Genomic DNA, 22,287 nt, shown 5'->3' with positions numbered 1-22,287 from the left:
TCATTTCTAATGGAGCAGTAATGAACTGAACTAGCTATACCCAGAAAAAGAACTCTGGGAGATGACTAAATACCATTACATTGAATTCCCAATCCCTATATTTATGCACACCTGCATTTTTGATTTCCTTCACAAGCTAATTGTACAATAATTCAGAGTCTGTTTGTACAGCAAAATAATGTTTTGGTCATGTATACTTATTATGTATCTAAGTTATATTTTAATATATTTAACATCTACTGGTCATCCTGCCATTTAGGGGAGGGGGTGGGGGGGGTAAGAGGTGAAAAATTGGAACAAGAGGTTTGGCAATTGTTAATGCTGTAAAGTTACCCATGTATATATCCTGTAAATAAAAGGCTATTAAATAAAAAAAAAAAAAAAAAAAAAAAAAAAAAAGAAAAGGAAAACCCCCCCCCCCCCCCCCAAAAAAAAAAAAAAAAAAAGAAGTAATCAGAATGGCCTCATGGTGGTCATTTGCAGAAGCTATTCAATTGCCCAGCAAAACTTCGTGGATATACTGGCAAATCTCTAAGAGTTAGCTTGTTAAAAATAAAGGCTATATATGCACAATATACCTTTAAGTGTGCATGACTGACATTCTCTCCATCACTTTTTTTATGTTATACAATCAAGAAAACAGTAAAATAAACCTTGATTTGTAGCAATTGCTAATCTCTGAGGTGTAAATATTAAGACTGAAAATTTAACAAAATGCTCTTGAAAGCTGGTTTCACACAGTATACTTTTGGCTTTTTTTCCTAACAATATAACATCGAGATACAACCATCTGACCCTAAGTATAGAATGGTTAGTGCTGATTCCAAGACTATGTTTTGTGTGTGTGTGTGTGTGTGTGTGTGTGTGTAACATATATCTATATATGTATATATACACGCTTTTATTATTGTTGTACAGTTTTGGTTGTGTCTATCCCATTTGGAGTTTTCTTGGCAAAGATACTAGAATGGTTTGACATTTGCTCCTCTAGTTCATTTTACAGATGAGGAAATGAAAGCAAACAGGATAAAGTCACTTGTTCATGGTCACCTAGCTAGTACGGGTCTGAGGTCAGATTTGAACTCAGAAAGATGAATCTTCCGGACTTTAAGCCTATTATTCTATCAACTATATCACTTAATCGCCCTAAACATGTATGTATATTTATATGTTTCATATTTTAAGCTATGCTTAAATATGTAATCCACCATACCAGAAACAGGAATTATCCTGCAGATACTAATTGTATTAAGAAAAGCCATGTCCCTATAATATTGCTGAACTTCTTCATGATCCTATGCAGTTATACTCTTAAACTTTGATGTGTTTGAAATTTGATTAAAAAAAAAATTAAGTACACTAGTACATAAGGCTTAAAAACTGGCCAAAAAAGTGGCCCTCGGAGCTAGAGATCTTCAAACATCTAAAATAATTCTACAGACATTTTTAGTTAAGACAACGTAAAGTCTACAGGAAATATTTAGATCTTAAAAAATCCCTCCAACAACTATTAAGAGCAGGATTTTCTAGGAGGGTTTCAAGATAAATTGATAACGGGAATACTGACACATTTGCCTTGTTCTGCTTTCTAAAGGATTTATAATTTTCATAAGAGATCCCATGACATCTTTCACAATACTGGACTTTCAAAAATTTCATTACTAATACCTTAATTGTTTCTCTTTCTAATTGACTGTAAAGAAATCTACAGATTTCAAATATATTGGCTGATAAGATGACAAAGACTAGGGATTTAAAATTGATAGCCCCTTTCTCTATCAAATTTAAGTTACAGTTAGGGCTAGTCACTAAGGTGTCATGGCCAAGGGGACAGAGATTCTAAGAGTCAGGAAGAACTAGGTTTAAGTCTTGGTCTGACACACAGAAGCCCCTCTTAAGTAAGAAGATACTCATTTAAACTTTTCCTATCCCTGGAACTCTCTAAGCCTATTGGAGAGAAGATGCTAATCTATTAGTGAGAACTCCATACCTGAAGAATCCCTTACTCCCATGAAAGCATAAATTCAGTAAAACAACAACACAAAAAATCCTACCACCCCTCCCAAAACAAAAACAGAACAAAGCAAAGCCCCTTAAAAACAGTGTCAGGCTGATCTTAGGCTAAAAAGTGATATAATATTACTTGCTATTTGGGAGAAGGAGTGGGGAGAAGGGAAGGAGAAAAATTTGGAACACAAGAAAACTATCTTTGCATGTATTTTGAAAATTAAAAGTTATAATTTTTTTTTAAAAAGAAAAAGAAATAAAAAGTGATTTAAGCTAAGGCTTCTATATTCTCTAAGGTTTTCCTCTTGGTTCTCCACCTTCAGCCTTCTGGATACCAAATATTCTCATGCTGAAGATGCCTTGGGAACACCCACAGTTATGATTCATTTTGATATCATTCCATCCTCCACTTTTAGGGATCCTTGATCTCCTTGATCAAAACTTCCTTGTACTATGTTTCATTTCCTCAGATCTTTGCTTTGTGAATGGTAAAAAAGATATTTTGTATTTTGGTGTTAATGGGTAAAATCAAATAATTGTGTTCTTCCAGATAACTTTTGACTTTGCTAGGAGACATTTCAGACACTTCAACTAGCTCATTTGATGTGATGGGGGAACTAAGGGGATCATCGATTAACTTCCAGTCATATCATAAATGCAAACTCCCCTTCTCTCTGTCTATGATTGGGACAGCCACCTGACTTCTTATATGCCCTCTAGACAGAAGATGTCATTTGTATACTAATTTTGATATGAATTCAGTAATGGTGGATCCTTTCTATATTTCAATGAGTTATAGATAAGTTTTTGGTATTCAGTATGACTATGGATGCTTAGTTTTTTTTATTGCAATTCCTCATTAAGTACCAGGGCTTTTGACTCTAAATACCAATTTAATATATAGTTGCATATTTAAATTCACTCTAAGTTCAGACTATGTCAAATAAAATTAAAGCAAGCTAACTTGTCAAACCGATATTAATAACATTACATATAGTGAACACATAATGGATTTTTAAAGTCATTCATCTGAAATGCAGCTCAATGATTTATATCCTGTCTCATCTCCCAGTATAGACTTCTGAATTAATTGTCCAAACCACATTGTCTATCACTCAAGCCACATTCTGTTAGACGATCTCATAGTAGGATTGAACTTGATTCCCTCATTTTACAGATTAAGGAAACTGATGTCCACAGATAGTGAAGGGATTTACTTAACCTCACACATACAGTAAATTGCAGAATCAGAATTGAACTGTAGTGTTTTGGCTCTGAACCCAAAACTCCTTTGCTGTTCAGTAGTTTCACTTCCATGTATGACTCTTTCTTGCCAAGGATAATGCAGTGGTTTGTCATTTTCTTCTCTAGCTCATTTTATAGACAAGGAAACTGAGGCAAGCAGGGTTTAGTGACTTGCCCAGGACCACTTACATAGTAAGTGTCTGAGGTCAGATTTGAACTCAATTTTTCTTGATCCCAGGCCTGGCATTCTATACAGTGCATCGCCTAGCTGCTCAAAACTCCTTTGGCTATTGCATAACTAGAAGAAGAAAGCTCCTTTGTTCCTCTTTCATTTTCCCTCTTTCACTTCACTTGTCTCTTTAATAGTATTGTATTTTTCCAAACACATGCAAAGATAGTTTTCAACATTCACTTTTGCAAAACCTTGTGTTCCAAAATTTTCTCCGCCTCTCCCCCCTAGACAGCAAGCAATCTGATATATCACCTTCACTTTAAAAAAATAAAATTAACCATATTGAACTAATTAGAACATGCAAACAATATTATCATTAACATCATGAAAAATATTTCAGATGAACTTTGAAAATGAATTGGGAAAATAATTATGGTAGAATTAACAACATTGTTGAATTCGTTTATCTACAATTGGGATTATAGCTGTTGGTGAAATTTAAATTTCACAAACCGCTTAACATACAATATCTCATTTGATCTTTATAGTAAATAACCTTCTAAGGTAGGTCCTATAGGTAGTATCATCACCCCCACTTTATTGATGAGAAAATGGTTTCAGTTATGTTAAGAAACTTGTTCATGATTAAATATTTGCATACATGTAGACACACATACACTTCACCCTAACCCCTCCCTTAAACCCCTACACTCCCCCCCCCACACCTAATCATGTATAAAGATGGGCACCTTAATCTCACTAAGACCATCTCTCTCTCTTTCTTTCTCTCTCTATGTCTCTGTCTCTCTCTACATACATACATATATCTCCATATAAAATGACATGCTTACCATACAATTTATATATATATATATATATATATATATATATATACATATAATGGTTTTATGTAAATAAAATATATATAGTATATAAAATATATACACATATATAGCAATCAAAACAGGAGCTAAGCTAAGGTTTTTTTCTTACTTTTTCTTATTGATTGACCAACATTAAATTCTAGATCAAACCTAACTTGGTCACTGGGCCTTGATTGGCTCAGAATGAATCTAAATAGCAATTGTTTTTGTTTTGACCTGAAACCCTGAGTATCTTCTCCTCCAGATTGTGTGTATTTACCTATTTATTTATCTATCTTTTTATCTATATATTTTTTGACTAGATAAAAGAGGAGATTCTTTGCCTCATTTCTTATCTAGCCTTAATTATTGATTGTGAGTCGCTTTAGTCAAAATGAGATCCGTTAAAGACCTTAGTTCATTTATTTATGTTTGGTTGATGTTTTATTTTTATTTATTTTGTTTAATATTTCCCAGTTATATTTTAACTGATTTTTGGCCACATTCAGAAACATTATGTGCTTCAACATGGACTGCAGGCCACATGTTTGGCAGATCTATCTTAAAACCCCTGTTCTCCAGTCAATGCTACTGAATTCAAAAGTTGAATTCAGAGGTATTCTGATCTGAATAGTATATTATGAAGAATAGTGACAATTACAATAGTAAATAATACATAGGTCTCTTTAAATTTTGCAAAATGTAAAGACCTTTGTTTAAAAAAAAACCAAGTTCTCCCACTGCATCCGGGCCATCTTTAATTGTCCAGATTTCTATTTTGCTACTGGACCCAGATGGTTCTGGAGGAGAAAGTAAGGTTGAAATACTTCCCAGTTCTCCTTCACTTATATCCAATTCATTTCCATGTCATGGCAGCACCTTTCTGATGTCATGGTCCTCTTCCAGAATGAAGGACAAACAACAACAATCTTACCATACTACCTCAGTAACATAATATATTACCTCCATATACTCAACAGAAGGAAGTTCAAGAAATCCATTACAATTAAGAAGTTTTACTAATGTCTCTTATATCAAAGAAGAGTTACTGCTATTTCCCTCCAAACACTGACTTACAGAAAAGGACATTTACCTCTAAATCCTTGAGGTCCCCTATTTCCTTGTTCTCCTTTCAACCCTGGGATTCCAGGCAATCCAGGATCTCCTGGGAGACCAGTCTGTGCACCTAATACTTCTCCAGGTAATCCTTTTTGTCCTGCTGGTCCTACAGAACCTGGTAATCCTGAAGAGCCTGGGCTTCCATCCAGTCCAGGGAGCCCTGTTGCACCTTTGGATCCTCTGGGTCCAACAAATCCTAAAAAAAAAAAAAAAGATAACCATTGTAGGTATTGGTCACGAATAGAACAGTCTACAAAATACATCAGCAATGTGACTGAAATGGAAAAGCTTTGCAAAAGATATCTTTTGGTGGAGTTATGAATTGGTTCAACTATTCTGGAAAGCAATTTGAAACTAAGCCCCCAAAGATAATAATCTCTTTTCTCTCTCTCTCTCTCTCTCTCTCTCTCTCTCTCTCTCTATATATATATATATATATATATATATATATGTATACACACAAACACAAATTTGTCTCAATATTTGACTTTGACTCAAATATTCCATTACTGGACCTTCCCCGCAAGAAATCAAAGAAAGAGGAAAAAACCCACATGTACACAAATATTTGTAGTAACTTTTGAGGTTATACAAAGAACTGGAAACTCAAGTGGTGCCCATCAGTTGGAAAATGGACACTCAAATTATACGAAAGCAATGGAATTTTATTATATCATAAGAAATGATGAAAGGGGTAGTTTCAGGGAAGTCCAGTTTTATGATCTGATATAGAGTGAATGAGCAGAACTCAGTGTAGGAAAACTCAGTAGGAAAAAATAGACAATTATACAGCTTTGAAAGTAACATATTATAGGGCAGCTAGGTGGTGCAGTGGATAGAGCACTAGCTCAGGAACATCTGAGTTCAAATCCAGCTTCAGATACTTAACATTTATTAACTGTGACTCTGGGCAAGTCACTTAACCCCAATTGCCTTGCTTAAAAAAAAAAAAAAAAAAAAAAAAGGAGAAAAATATTTTAAAGTAACTTGCTATTATCTTGTTATATACTTCAAAGGAAAAATAGACTGAGACAACGATTTAAAGATCTTTTTATATGGAAATTATAATTTTCTTTGTTCTTTTCTGTCTAGTCAAAAACCCACCAAAGAGCGTGTCTAAACTGGGCACTTGTTCCCCTTGATCTGTCTTTGGGCTTCCTGTAGCCACTTGAATGAAACATAGTTCTTATAAAATATGTTCATTCTGTCCTCAGGGACTTTTCTTGTTCCTTCCTTTTCTGGTCATAATCCTAACATTTGTGGGGGATTTTTTTTAAACTATCAGAATCTTTGAAATATAAAGTCATTATGCATGTTTTCTGTTTTAAAGAAATAAACAGAAAAGGTAGAAACTTGGTATAACTTGTCTTGTTCTATGTGAAAGTGTGTTTGCTTTAAACTTTTCAATATAAAAGTAAAGGTAGATAAGAATAATCACAATATTTAGAACTAAGATGTCTTGGATTATAGATTTCTGCCTGGTAACAAATCCTCAATGAGACAGTAATTTTTTTGGAGACTTTTTTTTTTTTTCCAATAAATCACTGTTCCCTTGTGTGCAATTTACTATAAAAAAACGTCATCTATGATGCATTCACATGAAGAGGTGTTGGATGTCATATGCTTGAGTAGTTATGCAATTCACTGCTACCAGTAGGTCAAATTACCCCATCACATTACTCTTTTCTTAATACCCTGAACGCTGATTGACCTCAAATGGAATGTAGTATCTGAATGCTGACAGTAAGATATTTAGCAAGAGAAACCGTTTTTGAGCTTTTTTTTTTGGTCATTCACATCAAATTTTTTGCAATGTGAAAATACATAGAATGGGAAATTATTAAATACCAAGGAGATAAATTCACAATGCATATAGCTTTTTCTGTCCATTTATAGCAAAAGATATGTTCTGCACAATGTTTGGGGATTTTCTCAGGGTCATATTATTCTAGCATAATTGGCAGGTGGAAAATGAAATTAACTACTAGACCAATAGGTATGAGTGAAAGTTCTATTTTAATTTAGCATTAGAACAAGTTAGGAGACAGTTGCCTTCAATTTTTAAAAGTTTTAATGAAGAGATTCTCTTGCATAATGAGAGAAATCTTATCTCCTCTACTCTTTGGGGGAATGGTAAGGGTTATTAGCATCTAGTAAGATGGGAAAATGTGGGAATAAAATTCATAGCTACATAACCTTTGATGGTCTTATATATCTGGATTTGCTTTTCTATCTACATTGTTAAAATTAGTTTGGACTAATGGCTCCAAACCCTATTTCACTTTGGTTATGATAATCCATGAACTGTAACTCATGTCAACATAACTTTATGCTCAGTTTTAATTTCCAAGTTTTCAGTGAAGGATTTTAACAGAGACAAATATATGCTGGGGAAAGGAAATGGGTTGGTTATGTAGCAAGACTGAGGGAAAATTGATAAACAGCGTATGTGTTATAATATCATGTCTTTGACTCATACTAAGCTTGCAATCCAAATACTTGCCACTATTTATCAATTAAAGATCAAATTCATTTAAAAAATTAAAACTGTTTATATTAATCTTTTCAATAAATGAATATCCATCTTCTATTCCTTCTACCTTCTCTGCCCTTAATTTGAGAAGCAAGAAAACAAAGTTGTTATAAATATGTGTAGGTGAACACCACAAATTGCCAGATTAGTCACACACAATACTTTACTATGTCTGTTTTCTGTTCTTTGGGCTTGTATGGCATGAATTTGAGACCCTTCACCATCATAGTTGCCCTAATCCAGAGGCTCTCAACTCTAGCAGTGGATGTTATTTCTAAAAAAGTTTATCCCCAGAACTGGGGATAAATAATAATGCAGATGTGGTCTGATGGGGTAAAGTACATAAGAATTATCAGGTGAAGTCCACAACCATTAACTAAGTGCCTACTATGTGCCAGGTATTGTACTAAGTTCTTGGAATGTAAAGGAAGGACAAACAAAATAAAACAAAACAAACCCCAATCCTAGGCTCTCAAGTAGCTCACAGTAGTGGAGATAACATACCAACAACTATTTACAAACAAGAGATAGATAAGATAATTTGGAGATAATTTCTGAGGGAGGGCATTAAGGTTAATGAGGACTAGGATAAAGGCTTCTTGAAAAAGGCAGGACTTGATTCTGTTCATTTCATTCTTCATTATTTAGTGCAAATCTATCCATGTTTTATCAAAATTATCAAGTTCATAATTTCTTATAGCACAGCAGTATTTCATCACAATTGTATACCACAATTTATTATTCCCCAACTATAAGTATTGCTGCAACCTCCAGTTCTTTGCTATCACAAAGAGAGCTGCTATAAATATTCTAGAACATCTAGGTTCTTTTCCTTGTATCCTAATTATCTCTGGAAATAGATCTTGTAGTGTTATTGCTGGGTCAAAGAATATAGCCAATTTAATAATTCTTTGGACATAATTCCAAGATTCAAAGGAAGTCAAAGAAGCTAGAAGGAAGAGATGAAGAGAAAGAGGCTTCTAGGTATGGGAAACAGCTGATGAAAATGCCCAGAAGTTGGAGATGAAATGTTTTGTATGAGGAATAGCAAGGAGACCAGTGTCATCAGATCACACCTGTGTGTAGAGAAATAAAGTTTAAAAAGACTGAAAAGATGGAAGAGGTAGGGTTATGAAGAGCTTTAAAAACCAAAAAGAGGATTTCATATTTGACACTGGAAATAATAGGGAGTCAATGGAGGTTATTGAAAAGGAGAGTACTTGTGCTTTTTTAAGTTCAATTTGATAATTGTGTAGAGGATATACTGGACTGGGGAGAGAATGGTAGAAGGGAGACCAAGTAGCAGACTATTGGACTAGTCCAGGTATAAGGTGATAAGGGCCAATGTGAGAATGGAGGGCCAGAGAAAAGAAGGGAGTATACAAAGATAAAATCAACAGTGCTTAGACCCTGATTAAATATGGAAAGTTGTAGGGGTGGGGAAAAGGAGAGTGAGCGTGAGAAGTCAAAGATAATACCAAATTGCAAGCCTGAGTGACTGGGAGAATGGTGGTACACTCAATAAACAGAGGAAACAGGAAGAAGAGAAGTTTGAGAGTTTAAAAGATAATGAATTTAGATTTGGATATGCTAAGTTTAAGATGCTTATGATATATCAAGTTTCAGGCAGTTAAAGATTTGAACATGGAGATCAGGAGATTAGCACTTCACAAATGGTTCTCAGAGTCATCTGCAGAGAAGTGATAGTTGAATACATTGAAGTTTATGACTTCAAGTAAAATGGTGAAGGAGAAGAAGGCCCAGAACAGAGCAAGGGGAGATAAGAAAGTGAGAGTGGGATGAAAATCCAGTAAAGGAGACTGATGTGTCAAAAGAACATTTAAATGGTAAAGAAAAGAAAGCAAATATTTTTACTGTCAATAAAGCTAGAAATCATTTTTGGAGACCAATAAGTTGGGTGTGATATGTTTCTTATTTCACCTGGTGGTCCTGGAAATCCTTCACGACCTGCATCTCCTTGGAATCCTTTAAGTCCAATAAATCCATCTACGCCTGGTAATCCTGGAAGTCCTCTTTGACCTTTAGCACCTAAAAGACCCAAAACAAACAACAAATCAGATTTATATAAGGAGAGCCCCACTAGTAGGTTTGGAAGGGATAGGACAAAATGCAGTTGAATTTATTATACTTAACATTATCAAATTTCAATATTATAGCAATGTGGTCTAGTAGAAAGAGCAGGAAATTTGATTTCAGAGGACCTGAGTTTGAATTTTGGTTTTGTTATTTGTTACCTATAAACTTTGAACTTGGCAGAGATATTGGAGTGGCCAGCCATTTCCTTTTCCAGCTCATTTTACAGATGAGGAAACTGAGGCAGAAAAGGTTAAATAACTTTGCCCAGGGTCTCATTGCCAAGAAGTGTCTGGGGCCAGATTTGAACTCATAAAGATGTGTCTTCCTGGCATCCCAGGCCTAGCACTATACTGCTACCTAGCTGTCTCAAAATAACGAATAATTACTAGCATTAAAATCTCCAGGATTTTAAAAACAATTTTCAGCATTTAGAAAAGTACTTACCTGTAAAGATTCTTGAAATACTAATATCCAAACATAAACAAACACTACGAAGGCCTTCAAAACAACTACCCTATTCATCAACTGCCCAGCTCAGCTTTAGGAAACAGGTGCTAGGTAGGTGGAAGTAGCAGGGCCCTGGATGCAGCCTCCTGAATGCCAAAGCAGAAATAGTATGGATAGGAAACAGCCTCCAAAATTTCCATCCTCAGTAGGTGGGTTGTAGTTGAGAGTTGTAGGAGTGAGTGAAAAATCTCCAGAAAAAAGTAAGGGGCTTACTTCCTGGGTCTGGGTATTATTTTCAATAGTGAAAAGCAGTTAATCTGTTCCAGTTACCAATGGTACATGCATGGCAGGCTGTGGAAGAGCATTGCTATTTGATTCCCTTCCTAGTAGGAGGGAGACAGAAAAGGAGAGGGGACAATTAAAGACTGCTTCAGTGGGGATATGTATGTGTATGTGGGTGGATCCTTTCTGTCTAAAGAACTAAATCCAGATCCACCAATAGGTGCCATGGATTTATATGTGCTCACACTGCATGTGTGTGACTTCACTCTGGAGCAGTCACCTTCAGAATCCTGTTCCAGGTGTACTATTGCTGTCACCTTTGCATCGCTGATAAATTCCTTTTCAGCTTAAATCCTGGCCTTCAGATACTTTCTGGGGCTCATAGGGCTGATAATAGAGGCTTTAATGGCATCTATGACAGGAAGGGATATGGTTGTACTTGGACTTCTGACAGATAAATAGCATAATTGATTGACAGCCTTAACCAATGATAAGATAACCTGACACCTTCTTTATTTACACACAGAAATTATTAGCTGTTGGATAATTAGGGGATTCAAGGTTTTAAAAAAGGTTTGGAATACAGAGAAAAATGTCTTCAAAACTACAAAAACCTTTCCAAGAGGAAAAACCATTTCTCTAAATAAAATTCATTTTATTGAAGCTTCTCCCTGTATTTTAGTAAAAATAAATTCATTAGATACATGACTAATGTTAGGAGAAACAAAAGTAATAATTTTGTACATGTGACTGATAGGAAAAGTTTTTCATCACAGTTCTGGACTCAGAACACCATATAGGGCACTGAGAAGACACTTATCATTTCTGATGAAGATTAGGACAAGGAAGAATGCTTCAAGTACTGTAATGTTCAAGTTCTAGACTAGTTCAAGTACTATATTTCAAATTCACTGACGGGTATGAAAAATGGGAAAGAACTGGACCCCTTAAACATTTTTATTTTATCCCAGTAGTAATTAAGAACAGAACAAAGAAGACTCTATTGACATAAATTAGGCTGGCTCTCATACTATAACATTAGTAAAGAAAGCTAAATCAACAGATTAACTATAAGAGCTGCAATCTACCAATTAAAGGTCAAATTCCTTTGGCTGAGATACAATACTGCTACAATCTGCTCCTCCTCTAACTTTTTAATCTTATCTTATATTCTTCCTATCACATAGTTTATGTTTCAGTCCAACTGACCTATTTTCCATTCTTTCTGAACATGTCCTGGGCCTTCCCACCTCTGGGCCCTAAACTTAAAATGTCCTCTCTCCCCCACTTTGCTTCATTAAATCCTTGAACAAACCCAAATCATTTGCACTTCCTCCATGAAGCCTCCTCTAATCTCTTTTTTAGTAAAAGAATTTCTCCCACTTTGGATGTTATATAACATTTTTGTGTTGTGTTTCTCTAATATATTATGCATTATTTTGAATTATAGATATTCAAGTATTCACATACCTTCAATTGGACTATACATGTTTTGAGGTCAGGGATTGTGTATTAGTGACTCTTTGGGGCTCCCCATGTGTCTAGATTGGTGGTCTTTCTGGTAGGCCATTAATTTTGTGTACACAGATATAATAGAAAGTAGGAACTTTAATTATTTTAGTATTGTTAACTGGAAATAAATGTACTTTGTGGCATTTTTCTATTACTTATAATAACTTCAGAGATTTAAAAATATTTTTTGCAAAATTATCTCCTAAATGTATTATGGAGTGCTTTATCATTACCTTTTCCAGCTCATTTTACATATGAGGAAACTGAGGCAAACAGGATTAAGTGATTTACTTGGGGTCACATAGCTAGTAAGTGTCTGAGGCCAGATTTGAACTAAGGATAAGTCTTCCTGACTCCAGGTCCTCCCAAATATATTACTCATTTTTCCTTTACTTCAGAGGATTATATCAGTATAGGAATTTTTGGCAGCAAATTTTTCCTGCAACTTTATTTACATTACAATACTCTAATCAATGTTTTGGGTATATATTTTTTATAATGAGTAAAGTTTTTCTTTTCCTAGTTTGTTAGAAAATATAATCTCAAAAACTTACTTTTTTCTTTGCAGGAGGGAATTATATATGGGGAACATTGCATATACTTTCAGATTTGTTTGATGCTTTAGTTTTTCTGAACTGCTTTTTTTCTTCTTAAATTTTTTTTTTTTTTTATTCTTTGTTATCTGGAATAGCTTCATGGGAGCAAAAAAAGGCCATACACTTGGAAATGTAAATTCAAAAGATAGCAATCAAAATTTAAAAAAAAAATCAATGCATCCTCAAGCTCTTTATTTGTATCTATAAACTTCTAAATGAAAAAAAAAAAGTAATTTTGGGCTTCTGTCAACAGGTTTGCAGTTTTAAGAGCAAAACAAACATGCTGTCCAAAAATGAGAATTTATTACTTTGTTTCTGAAAGAAAGTTGTCTTTGTGTAGCTAATCCTGGCCAATCTCACACTGGTTCAGCACTTCCAAGCTTTCTCACATCCTCATTCTTTCTCTATTATCCAGAGTCAGAGCTTCCAAATATTGCTTTTTCACTGTCCTCAAAACAAGGGATCTCAAAGCATTTACACACATTTCAATCCTGGAGGGTAAACTATGCCTATTTCTACTACACAGTTCTCTAAAATCAACTGGAGTTATATATTTAAGAAAAGGACATGAAAAAGGCGGCTGATCCCTTCCAAGGGTCTCCCTGATCAGGTCCAGGTCAATTTTATTAATCAATGAAGAAATGCAGAGCACTAGAATCCCAAGATACTTGTACTTTGCTTAGCCTGTCTACCTGAATCACTAGGAGAAAGAGAACAGAGAGCACACTGGGAGTCTCTTTGTACAGAAATAATTACACAGATCAACAAAGGCCCTAAATCACAAGCCTCAGTGTGTACCTGGAGGCAGTCTGTATTTACATTGTGTAACCAGCTCAATCGGAATGAGGAACTGAAGTGAATCTCTGGTTATTCATGGCTGTTATTGGTCTCTCTGGGACAGTACTACCCGTTTAATGAAAAGAAGCCACATCAAAGCAAATAAATCTTTGCCATTCTGGTAATTTCTGTATACCCAATTCGGAAAACTAACTAAAATGATTTCTTTACTGTTTGCAAGGATATCCTGAATTCTCAGTTGCCTTATCTATAAAATGAGAGGGTGGAACAAGATATCTAAGGCCCTTTCTGCCTCTAGAATTCTATGATTATAGGTAATTTTCAACAGAAACTTGTTAACTTTTCCCCATTATATTGTGCAAACACTAAGAAAATAAGGGTTTTTTTTTTCATTAGAGTACTTTACTAAAAAAATTCGTGGTATCCTCTATCTTATACCACTCAATGCAACTATCATCAATATTGATTTCCTTAATAGGGGATGAATTTGGGATAGAAATGCTATTCCCCTGAAAAAAACTTTATAAAGGGCCAAATGGAATAATTTTTAAATTAATCAAGTTTGAGATAAGAACTCTTCTCCATGGTGAATACATAATGAACCTGCTTTTTTGGATCTTCCTCTGGTGGTCTGGTAAAAATCACAAAGTCTTAAAAGACTCTTAGAATTCACAAAGAAACTTTTCTTTTCCCTTGTAGGTAAGTATATGTTTTAATTCAATTAATCAAATGCTCTAAAAAGAATCTCTTTAGTTGACTTAAATTGTCTTTAAGTATCAATAGTTAATAAAAGCATTTTTTTTTTTTTTTTGGTGCACATGGTAAATGGGGCTTTGAATGAGGGTCGGGCAAGTTAGTAAGGGTGCAAGGTAAAAGACAAAGATAAGTCACCTGGATTGGCTATAAGAAAAAGGTGGAACTAATAAGTTCAGGAAAGTTACTGTGGGTCAGGGAGGCCAAAGGTCCCAAACTTAAAACTTTCATATTCTTTATAAACCCTCCTTCAAAGTCCCCTATGCACAGCACAAAGCCAGGAAACAATGCAGAGATTTCTATTTTTAATCCCTCATGTTGTTTGGCCAGGGAAACACTAAGCATTTTACTAACAAGATTCACTTCTGTTCTTCTATGATCTAAACTACTGTAGTGCCTCACTTTAAGAAAATTCAGTATGGTGCTGAGTGAGGGGGCACACGAAGCAGATAAAATATGAAGTGGTTATTTGGGGTTTTCAATTTATAAAAGGATTCACCAAAGACTTTATGTAGTCCACTCCTTTTTATATTCAAGTGATTAAAAAAAAATATGACCCAGTCATGAATGTGTCTGCAAATCATTTTAACTTGAAGGGGTGAATAGATAAAGTGTCAGGAGTCATTTCCAACTAAGGTTGAACCATAAGTGAAGATCTTAATTTTCTCTGAAAATTATAATGTAAGCTTGATAAGAATGCAGGTTTTTGTTCCCACTTAACTTTTTAGGAGCACATCTATTTCATAAAACAAATGCACATGAAAGTATAAGCTTAGAACAGTGTTCAAGGATAGAACAAGACCATTTTCAAAGGAACTCTAAACAACAGATGTATTGGATGGGAAACAGACATGTACATTGGCCCAGATCCACTGATCCAGGCCCTCAAGGGAAATAGGCCAGATTAAAGGAATCAGGCTATGAGTAATTTTATTAAAATTGAAAATAGGACACATTGCACCAATATTTTGCCTTCTAAAACTATTATCCTATTGCAAAACTGGATTCATGACTTTTGTGATATTAGTATGTATTGGAAAACAATGATAGATAGTTTTATGAAATAGAAAAATATTTGGTTTTTTTAAAATTGGATTCAGAAATTTACAAACTTCTCTGATACACAAATGAAACTTACTTTTCTAAGATTAAAGTCTCTGCCAGAAGACATTCTTCCTAAATTTGAATTAGGGATTTAAGACGATGTGAGGAATTAAATAAGAGAATGAATAAATAAATAAATAAATTTAACAGCTGCAGAGAGCTCAGGAATTAAGAATGACATGCTTGTATAAGATGGGAAGAAACTTAAGATTTTGAAAATTTTAGAATTTTTGAGAGACTGAAGAATGTCACCATAACCATTATTGAGCAGAAATATTAAATATAAAGGAAGATTTTTTTTTTAATACTACTGGCACTGACACTTTTGAAAACAATTAGCAGCTTTTGTTGGTCACTAAGTGCTTTTTGGCAGGGAAGAAGGGGGATGCTGGAGGATGGTTGTATCTTATTACTTAGCAAAAAGCAAACATATTTATTTTCCAGTTCTACTTTTTTAAAGTGTTTGGGACACATTACGCATAGCTAAAACGTCATAAATTTTTTTTTCAGTATTTCAGCTTAATAGAACATAAGAAAAATATTTAACTTATTTTAATAAAAGCTTATATTACATTTAGATATGCTATATATAGATATTAATTTATATCACTGATTCTCAAAGTTTTTATCCAGGAATTTCCTTAAAGTTTTACATGCTTTAAAATTTCAGTTCATCTTGAACAGGTTCTGCCTCTACTAAACAACTCTTAAAATCCCCATAGCTCCCAGTATCTGCCACTTCTTCAGAAAGTTTTTTTTTACTCTTTAAAAAGGAGTTATACACCCAATTTAAAGAAATATTGGAATAAATGCCAGACTAGAATTCATGAATGGTTGGAGTTTATAATATTAAAAAGAATAAGCAGAGATCATATGGAGAGAGTTAGAAGGGATGGTAGGGATATGAGGAGGATGAGGTCTATAGTTTTTAACTGACACACCCAATGTCACATGGATAGTAAGTGGCAGAATAAGAATTCAGACCTATATCCTCTGATGGCAAATTTAGGGTCTCTTTCCATTGTGCCATAATGCTCTCTTCTGGAAATATTTGAGGAAGATAAAGGCTTCCTTAAGGGCCTCGTGTACCTTAAAGACCTACTTCATTTTAATGCTACAAATGATTCTTTTATATTTTTATCCCATGCTTCCCATGAGATTGTATCTCAGAGTTGCTTTTAAAGTTCAACAAAGGTACCCTTAATTTTTACCATTTTCTAATTTGAGTGTAAGCTACCACTTTGGGGAAATGATCCCCAGATAATGGGTCAGGAAGAATGTACAATCTAGAGATTAGCTGGGTGCTCATGGTATTTCCCCCTTTCTCCTCCAGCTCACCACTGTTAATGAAAAAGAAGAATGCACTCTTTCAGTCAAGCTCCAGTTGTAGCCAGAGGAATCTTGGTTTCCGGTATGACACTAATAACATTAATTCCTTCCATAAAGCACTCCCAGGGCTTAAATTTCATCCCCTGCCCACAATGATTAAGGGCATGTCTGGAAGTGTCCTCTGCTTTGTACTGCCAGCTATTCATTAAAGCATGGCACCCCACTGAAGGGCTTAAGTCACTGGATGGTGGCCCATGCTACAACAGCTGTGGCCACCTGGACCCTTCTTCTCTATGAATTGGAAAAACCATTCCACTGAGTTAGCAGCTGAGCTGGCTAGGAGTTGAGATGTTACAAAGGATCATGTATTCATATGGATTTGTCATTAGGACTTTGGACAGTGTGTTCAGTTAATCCATGGACAAAACCTAGATTTTAGAGGCAAAACCTCTTCAACTCTATTTGTTCCCATTTTTTCCCTGGACAAAATTGAAAGAAAAGAATATTCTCCTCTATGTGCTTTTCATTTTTTTTAGGAGACAGAGGGAAAGTTCAGTAATAAACATGTCTATTCTTCCTTTTCTTATGGAGGAAGCTCCTGAGCCTGGAGAGGTCTTGGTTGAAGATCTGTATGTTTCAGAGGGTGTCTACTACAGTTTACACCACATCTCTTAACTTCCTGAGTTTTGTACATATTTTGATCAGTAATAAAAAAATAAATGAAACCAGGTCTGTGGTGGGACAGTAGATTGTGTTCAAGGTGCCATGAAAGTAGATTGATTTCTAAAGCAAGAGTAAATGAAGCTCTAAAAGCTGAGAATGATATTTATGATGGGAGAAGTAGGAGACCAGAAGTAAGAGGAGGAAGGAAAAAGGAAGAGAGAAAAAGTTAAAAAAAAATACAGTTCATGTATGGACTTCTATACATAAATTGTATTTAACATATACTTTAACATATTTAACATGTATTGGTCTACCTGCCATCTGGAGGAGGGAGTTGAGGGGAAGGAGGGGAAACAAAAGATTTTGCAGTTGTCAATGCATATTAACCATGCATATATCTTTTAAATAAAAAGCTATAATAAAAAAAATTACAGTTCAGAGTTTTTTTTTTTATGATTTTTTTTTTTTTATTTAATAGCCTTTTATTTACAGGATATATACATGGGTAACTTTACAGCATTAACAATTGCCAAACCTCTTGTTTCAATTTTTCACCTCTTACCCCCCCCCACCCCCTCCCCTAAATGGCAGGATGACCAGTAGATGTTAAATATATTAAAATATAACTTAGATACACAATAAGTATACATGACCAAAACATTATTTTGCTGTACAAAAAGAATCAGACTCTGAATTATTGTACAATTAGCTTGTGAAGGAAGTCAAAAATGCAGGTGTGCATAAATATAGGGATTGGGAATTCAATGTAATGGTTTTTAGTCATCTCCCAGAGTTCTTTTTCTGGGTATAGCTAGTTCAGTTCATTACTGCTCCATTAGAAATGATTTGGTTGATCTCGTTGCTGAGGATGGCCTGATCCATCAGAATACAGTTCAGAGTTAAGAGCCAGTGACGGAGAAGAAATGTGGTAGTTTCCATATTTATTGAAAATGTTTACCTGGAGATCCTGGAAGTCCAGGCAACCCTTGAGATCCTTTAGGTGGTATTACACAACCTAAAAAGAAAATAAAAAAAAGATAAAGTGAAACAATCCATGCTGAATCTCATGGCTTTTTGTATTGCCCACATCAAAAGCACTAATTTGAAAAGTGGTTACTGATATATTATTAAAATAATTTAATGGTTTAATGATCCTGGCTTTCTGATATAAATAGATGTTTAATTTCATTATGCATGAATTATGCATGCATTAATTTCATTATTAATATTCATAGTGAAATAAAAATATTAATTTCTATATAATGCAAATTAAATAAATGTAGCCAAAAAAGGACTAAAACAGTACATGGGCAAATGTCTCATTCATTTCCTTATTTTTGTAACAGTTTTCATTATAAGTTGAGATAAATGAGATCATTCCTAATGGGTGAAAGTGAATCCCATTTACAGGATTATAGATAATAGCTAGCATTTATTTATAGAGCTTTTAGGTTTGCAAAATGCTTTTCAAATATTGTTTCATTTGATCCTTACAACAATCCCGAGAGGTAAATGCTATCATTATCTCCATTTTATAGATAGGGAAAACTGAGGCAGAGAGGTAAAGTAATTTACTCAGATCTACAGTTTATTAAGTGCTTGAGTCCAGCTTTTAATCCAAGTCTTTCTGGCTTCAGGACCAAATGGAGATCTCAGGGGAATTAAATGAATTGCTTATTATCATACAGGTAGAAGAACCCAATTTGAACCAATGCCTTGTGACTACAAAGTAAAACTTTATTGACAGCATGATGTAGCTCCTGCATTTTCTCTATCTTATAACTTTATCTCAGGATATAATCATTTTATAATTAAAAAAAAACTATTCTGTTGTGACTTCAAATACCTTCAAAATGAACAAAAAAAATAATTGCTTCATGAAGAGCAAGATCAAATGAGGATTAAGACTATTTCTGGTGAAATTAATGAGAGCAGTTAAATTTGAGAAGAGGAGTATTGTATTGGTTGCTTCTGTTCTAAAAAATCCTATTTTGAAGGACAATCCTGCTATTCATCTCTCTTATGTCTGTTTGCATGGGAATTTTTCCTGCTAAATTAGGCTAATCCTTTTGCCAAGTATCATAACTCAAGTCTGGGGGTTAACGCTCTTGACTAGGAGTACACAAACCATTTGTTCACTGATTTAGAATGCCTGGATTATCTTTCCTCTGTTCAAAATGAGACTTCTATGTCATATTGACATTATGTCACATTGACAATTATTTTACATTTAAGCAACAGGCAGTGGACAGAATATCCATTGGGTTCAAATCCTGGATTCAAATTTGGGCTCAGACACTTACTAGCTTTTTGTCCCTGGACAAGTTACTTATCTGTGTTTGTCTCAGCATTCTCATCTGGAGAAGGCAATGACAAACCCATTTTCTTTTCCTAAGAAAACCCCAAATGGGGGTCATGAGAGTTGGACATGACAAAAACAATTAAACAACAACAAAAAAGATGAAGCCCATAAAAATACTATGAAAACATAGGTGATATATGTTCATTGCCAATTGGGAATTTACACTAAAGTATGATGGACAAGTCACATATTTAACATGTGTAACACTTGAAAATACAGTACAAACATTTTTGGGTAATTTCCCATTATTATTTTCAGTTTTTTATTGACTTATTGTAAAACACATCTATCAATTTCTACTTACTGAAATCCTTTCCCAATTTCAAGACCCATTTCAATGGACATTTCCTTCATAAAGTCTTTTTCCATCCCTTTCATCTGCAAGTGATCTTTTTCTCCTCCCATTTTCATTACACTTTTGTTTAGGACTCTGCTATGTACTTCTCCTGTTCTCCCTCTATTAAAGAGAGATACCCATCTATAATTCTAAACTATTCTGGACTGTAAGCTTCCTAAAGATGGGGAATTTGTCTTATTTTAGCTTTATGCTTCCAGTAGATCCTCATGAGAAATGCTTATAAATGCTCCCAGTAGATGCTTAATAAATGTTCATAGAATTGAACTGGTTAATTACTAAAATAACTTGAGGCATACATTATTACCAGAAAATCTGTAATTTGCAATTTTATTCCAATTAAAAACAAAATCAGGTGAAATGAATATTTTTATTTTCAGTTTTAAAAGAAAATTTAACATGAGTCCCACATTATTTAGCTATTTAACAAGTTCAGAATGCACAAAGAGTTATGCATGCAACAAAACTTTTTAAGTGCCAAATTTGAAAGCCTGAGGGGTTAGAGATACAGAGACAAATTAGACACTTACCCTAGAAATAAAGATTATTATCTAAAGACTTGAAAGCCTTAGGCTAATTATAAAGAAGCAATAATGGACTAATAGCAAATGTAAATGAATCACTGGAAAAAAAACAAGTGATTGCAAAATCATAGAATCATAGCATCTAAAACTTGAAAGGGGCTTCACAAACTGTCTCTTCTAATCCATAGCTGAGCAAGAATCCTACCTGTTCAACAAATAGTCATTCAGCATCTGCTGAAATTTGCGCTGCTGAAAGGGCAATAAATACAGGAAATCCCTCATGCCTCAGATAATCTCCCCACTCTTTTTAATGTCCCTTCTGATCTTTAATTCTTTACTGAATTTAGATCTCCTAGACTAAATCTTCCTATATTGAATAGTAACTAGTTTCTAACTTTGACACTGTTAGCAACACAACCATCCAGACCCTGTTTTTATTCATGTAAAAATGTGTTCAGAAATAGAAGTCAGATCTGGTTTTGAATTCAGGTTCTGCTCTGTATTCCTGTGTGACTTTAAATAAGCCATTACCCTCCATGGAACTCAGTTGTCTCATATGGAATAAGAGGGGATAGGACTAAAGGTTCTTCCAGCTCTAAATTTTATGTTCCTACATGATATGAATGTACTGAAATTTTAAAGACAGAGGTATTCTTATGTATTTATCCATGCATCTATGGATTTATGCTCCTTATTTTTGATAATACTACATATGATTCTGTATGCCTTATTTTACTTCTTGCAACTTGAGGGCAAGTATCATTGCCATCTCTAAACTCTGTAAGTGTACTGGGAGGGCCTTTATATGCATTTCCCTCCTTCCCTTTATTCCCATCTCTTCCTTCCTTCCTCCCTCCCTCTCTCCCTCCCTCTTTCTGTCCCTCGTTCCCTCCCTTTCTTCCTCCCTTCCTCCCTTTCTTCCTCTCTTCTTCCTTCTCTCCCTTCCTTCCTTCCTTCTTTCTCTCCATTTATCTTTCCCTCCCTTTTTCCCTATCTACTTAGAAACACACAAGTATGCACTAAATATTTTTTTAGGGGGTACTCTTGTAGTATTTAGTGAACCATATACATTGTGGGCATTTTATAAACAGCTGCTGGTATATCATCTATTCTTAAAACCAAAAAGTTAAAATGGTTAACAAAATTTTTTTGACAGTACCGGGTCGGATTATCTCCTGGCCAATTGGCTCTTTCACACCTCCATCACAATCTGAGAACGAGACACAATAAAACAAAAAGGTAATTAGGAAAACAACATATGATCATTTTTCCCTTTTCCATTAAATTGTGTGGGGGAATAGAGACAGACAGATAGCATAGATATACACTGCAAAAACTCCCATGCCTGCAAATTCACTTCAAAGCTCTGCCCTAGGAAAAAAGAAGGCTAGGCTCATATAAGTACAAGAGAAGGTAGGCTCAGATAAATCCAATCAAACAACCCATAGTGTGTGGAAACAGCAAGAACAATACTATTCATTCTGACATGTGTGGGCAATTTATGTGAGTCTGGAGTAGAATCATCT

At 34.6% G+C, this 22,287-nt stretch overlaps 1 protein-coding gene across 2 annotated transcripts in view; it reads right to left on the bottom strand.

Annotated features, from left to right (window-relative positions):
* Positions 1-22,287, bottom strand: part of COL4A2 (collagen type IV alpha 2 chain) — a 271,485-nt gene that overhangs the window by 40,746 nt on the left and 208,452 nt on the right. For both annotated transcript variants that reach the window (XM_023500485.2, XM_003765734.4), the window contains exons 26-29: positions 21,921-21,971; positions 18,479-18,535; positions 9,881-9,988; positions 5,381-5,602 (exon numbers count right to left, since the gene is read on the bottom strand). In XM_023500485.2, coding sequence (XP_023356253.1) covers positions 5,381-5,602; positions 9,881-9,988; positions 18,479-18,535; positions 21,921-21,971 — 438 coding nt within the window. The remainder of the gene's footprint in view (positions 1-5,380; positions 5,603-9,880; positions 9,989-18,478; positions 18,536-21,920; positions 21,972-22,287) is intronic.

The sequence above is a fragment of the Sarcophilus harrisii genome, chromosome 3, assembly GCF_902635505.1.
Source record: "Sarcophilus harrisii chromosome 3, mSarHar1.11, whole genome shotgun sequence".
NCBI lineage: Eukaryota > Metazoa > Chordata > Mammalia > Dasyuromorphia > Dasyuridae > Sarcophilus > Sarcophilus harrisii.
The sequence above is the reverse complement of the archived record's forward strand: the minus strand, read 5'-3'. Positions and strand labels throughout refer to the sequence as shown.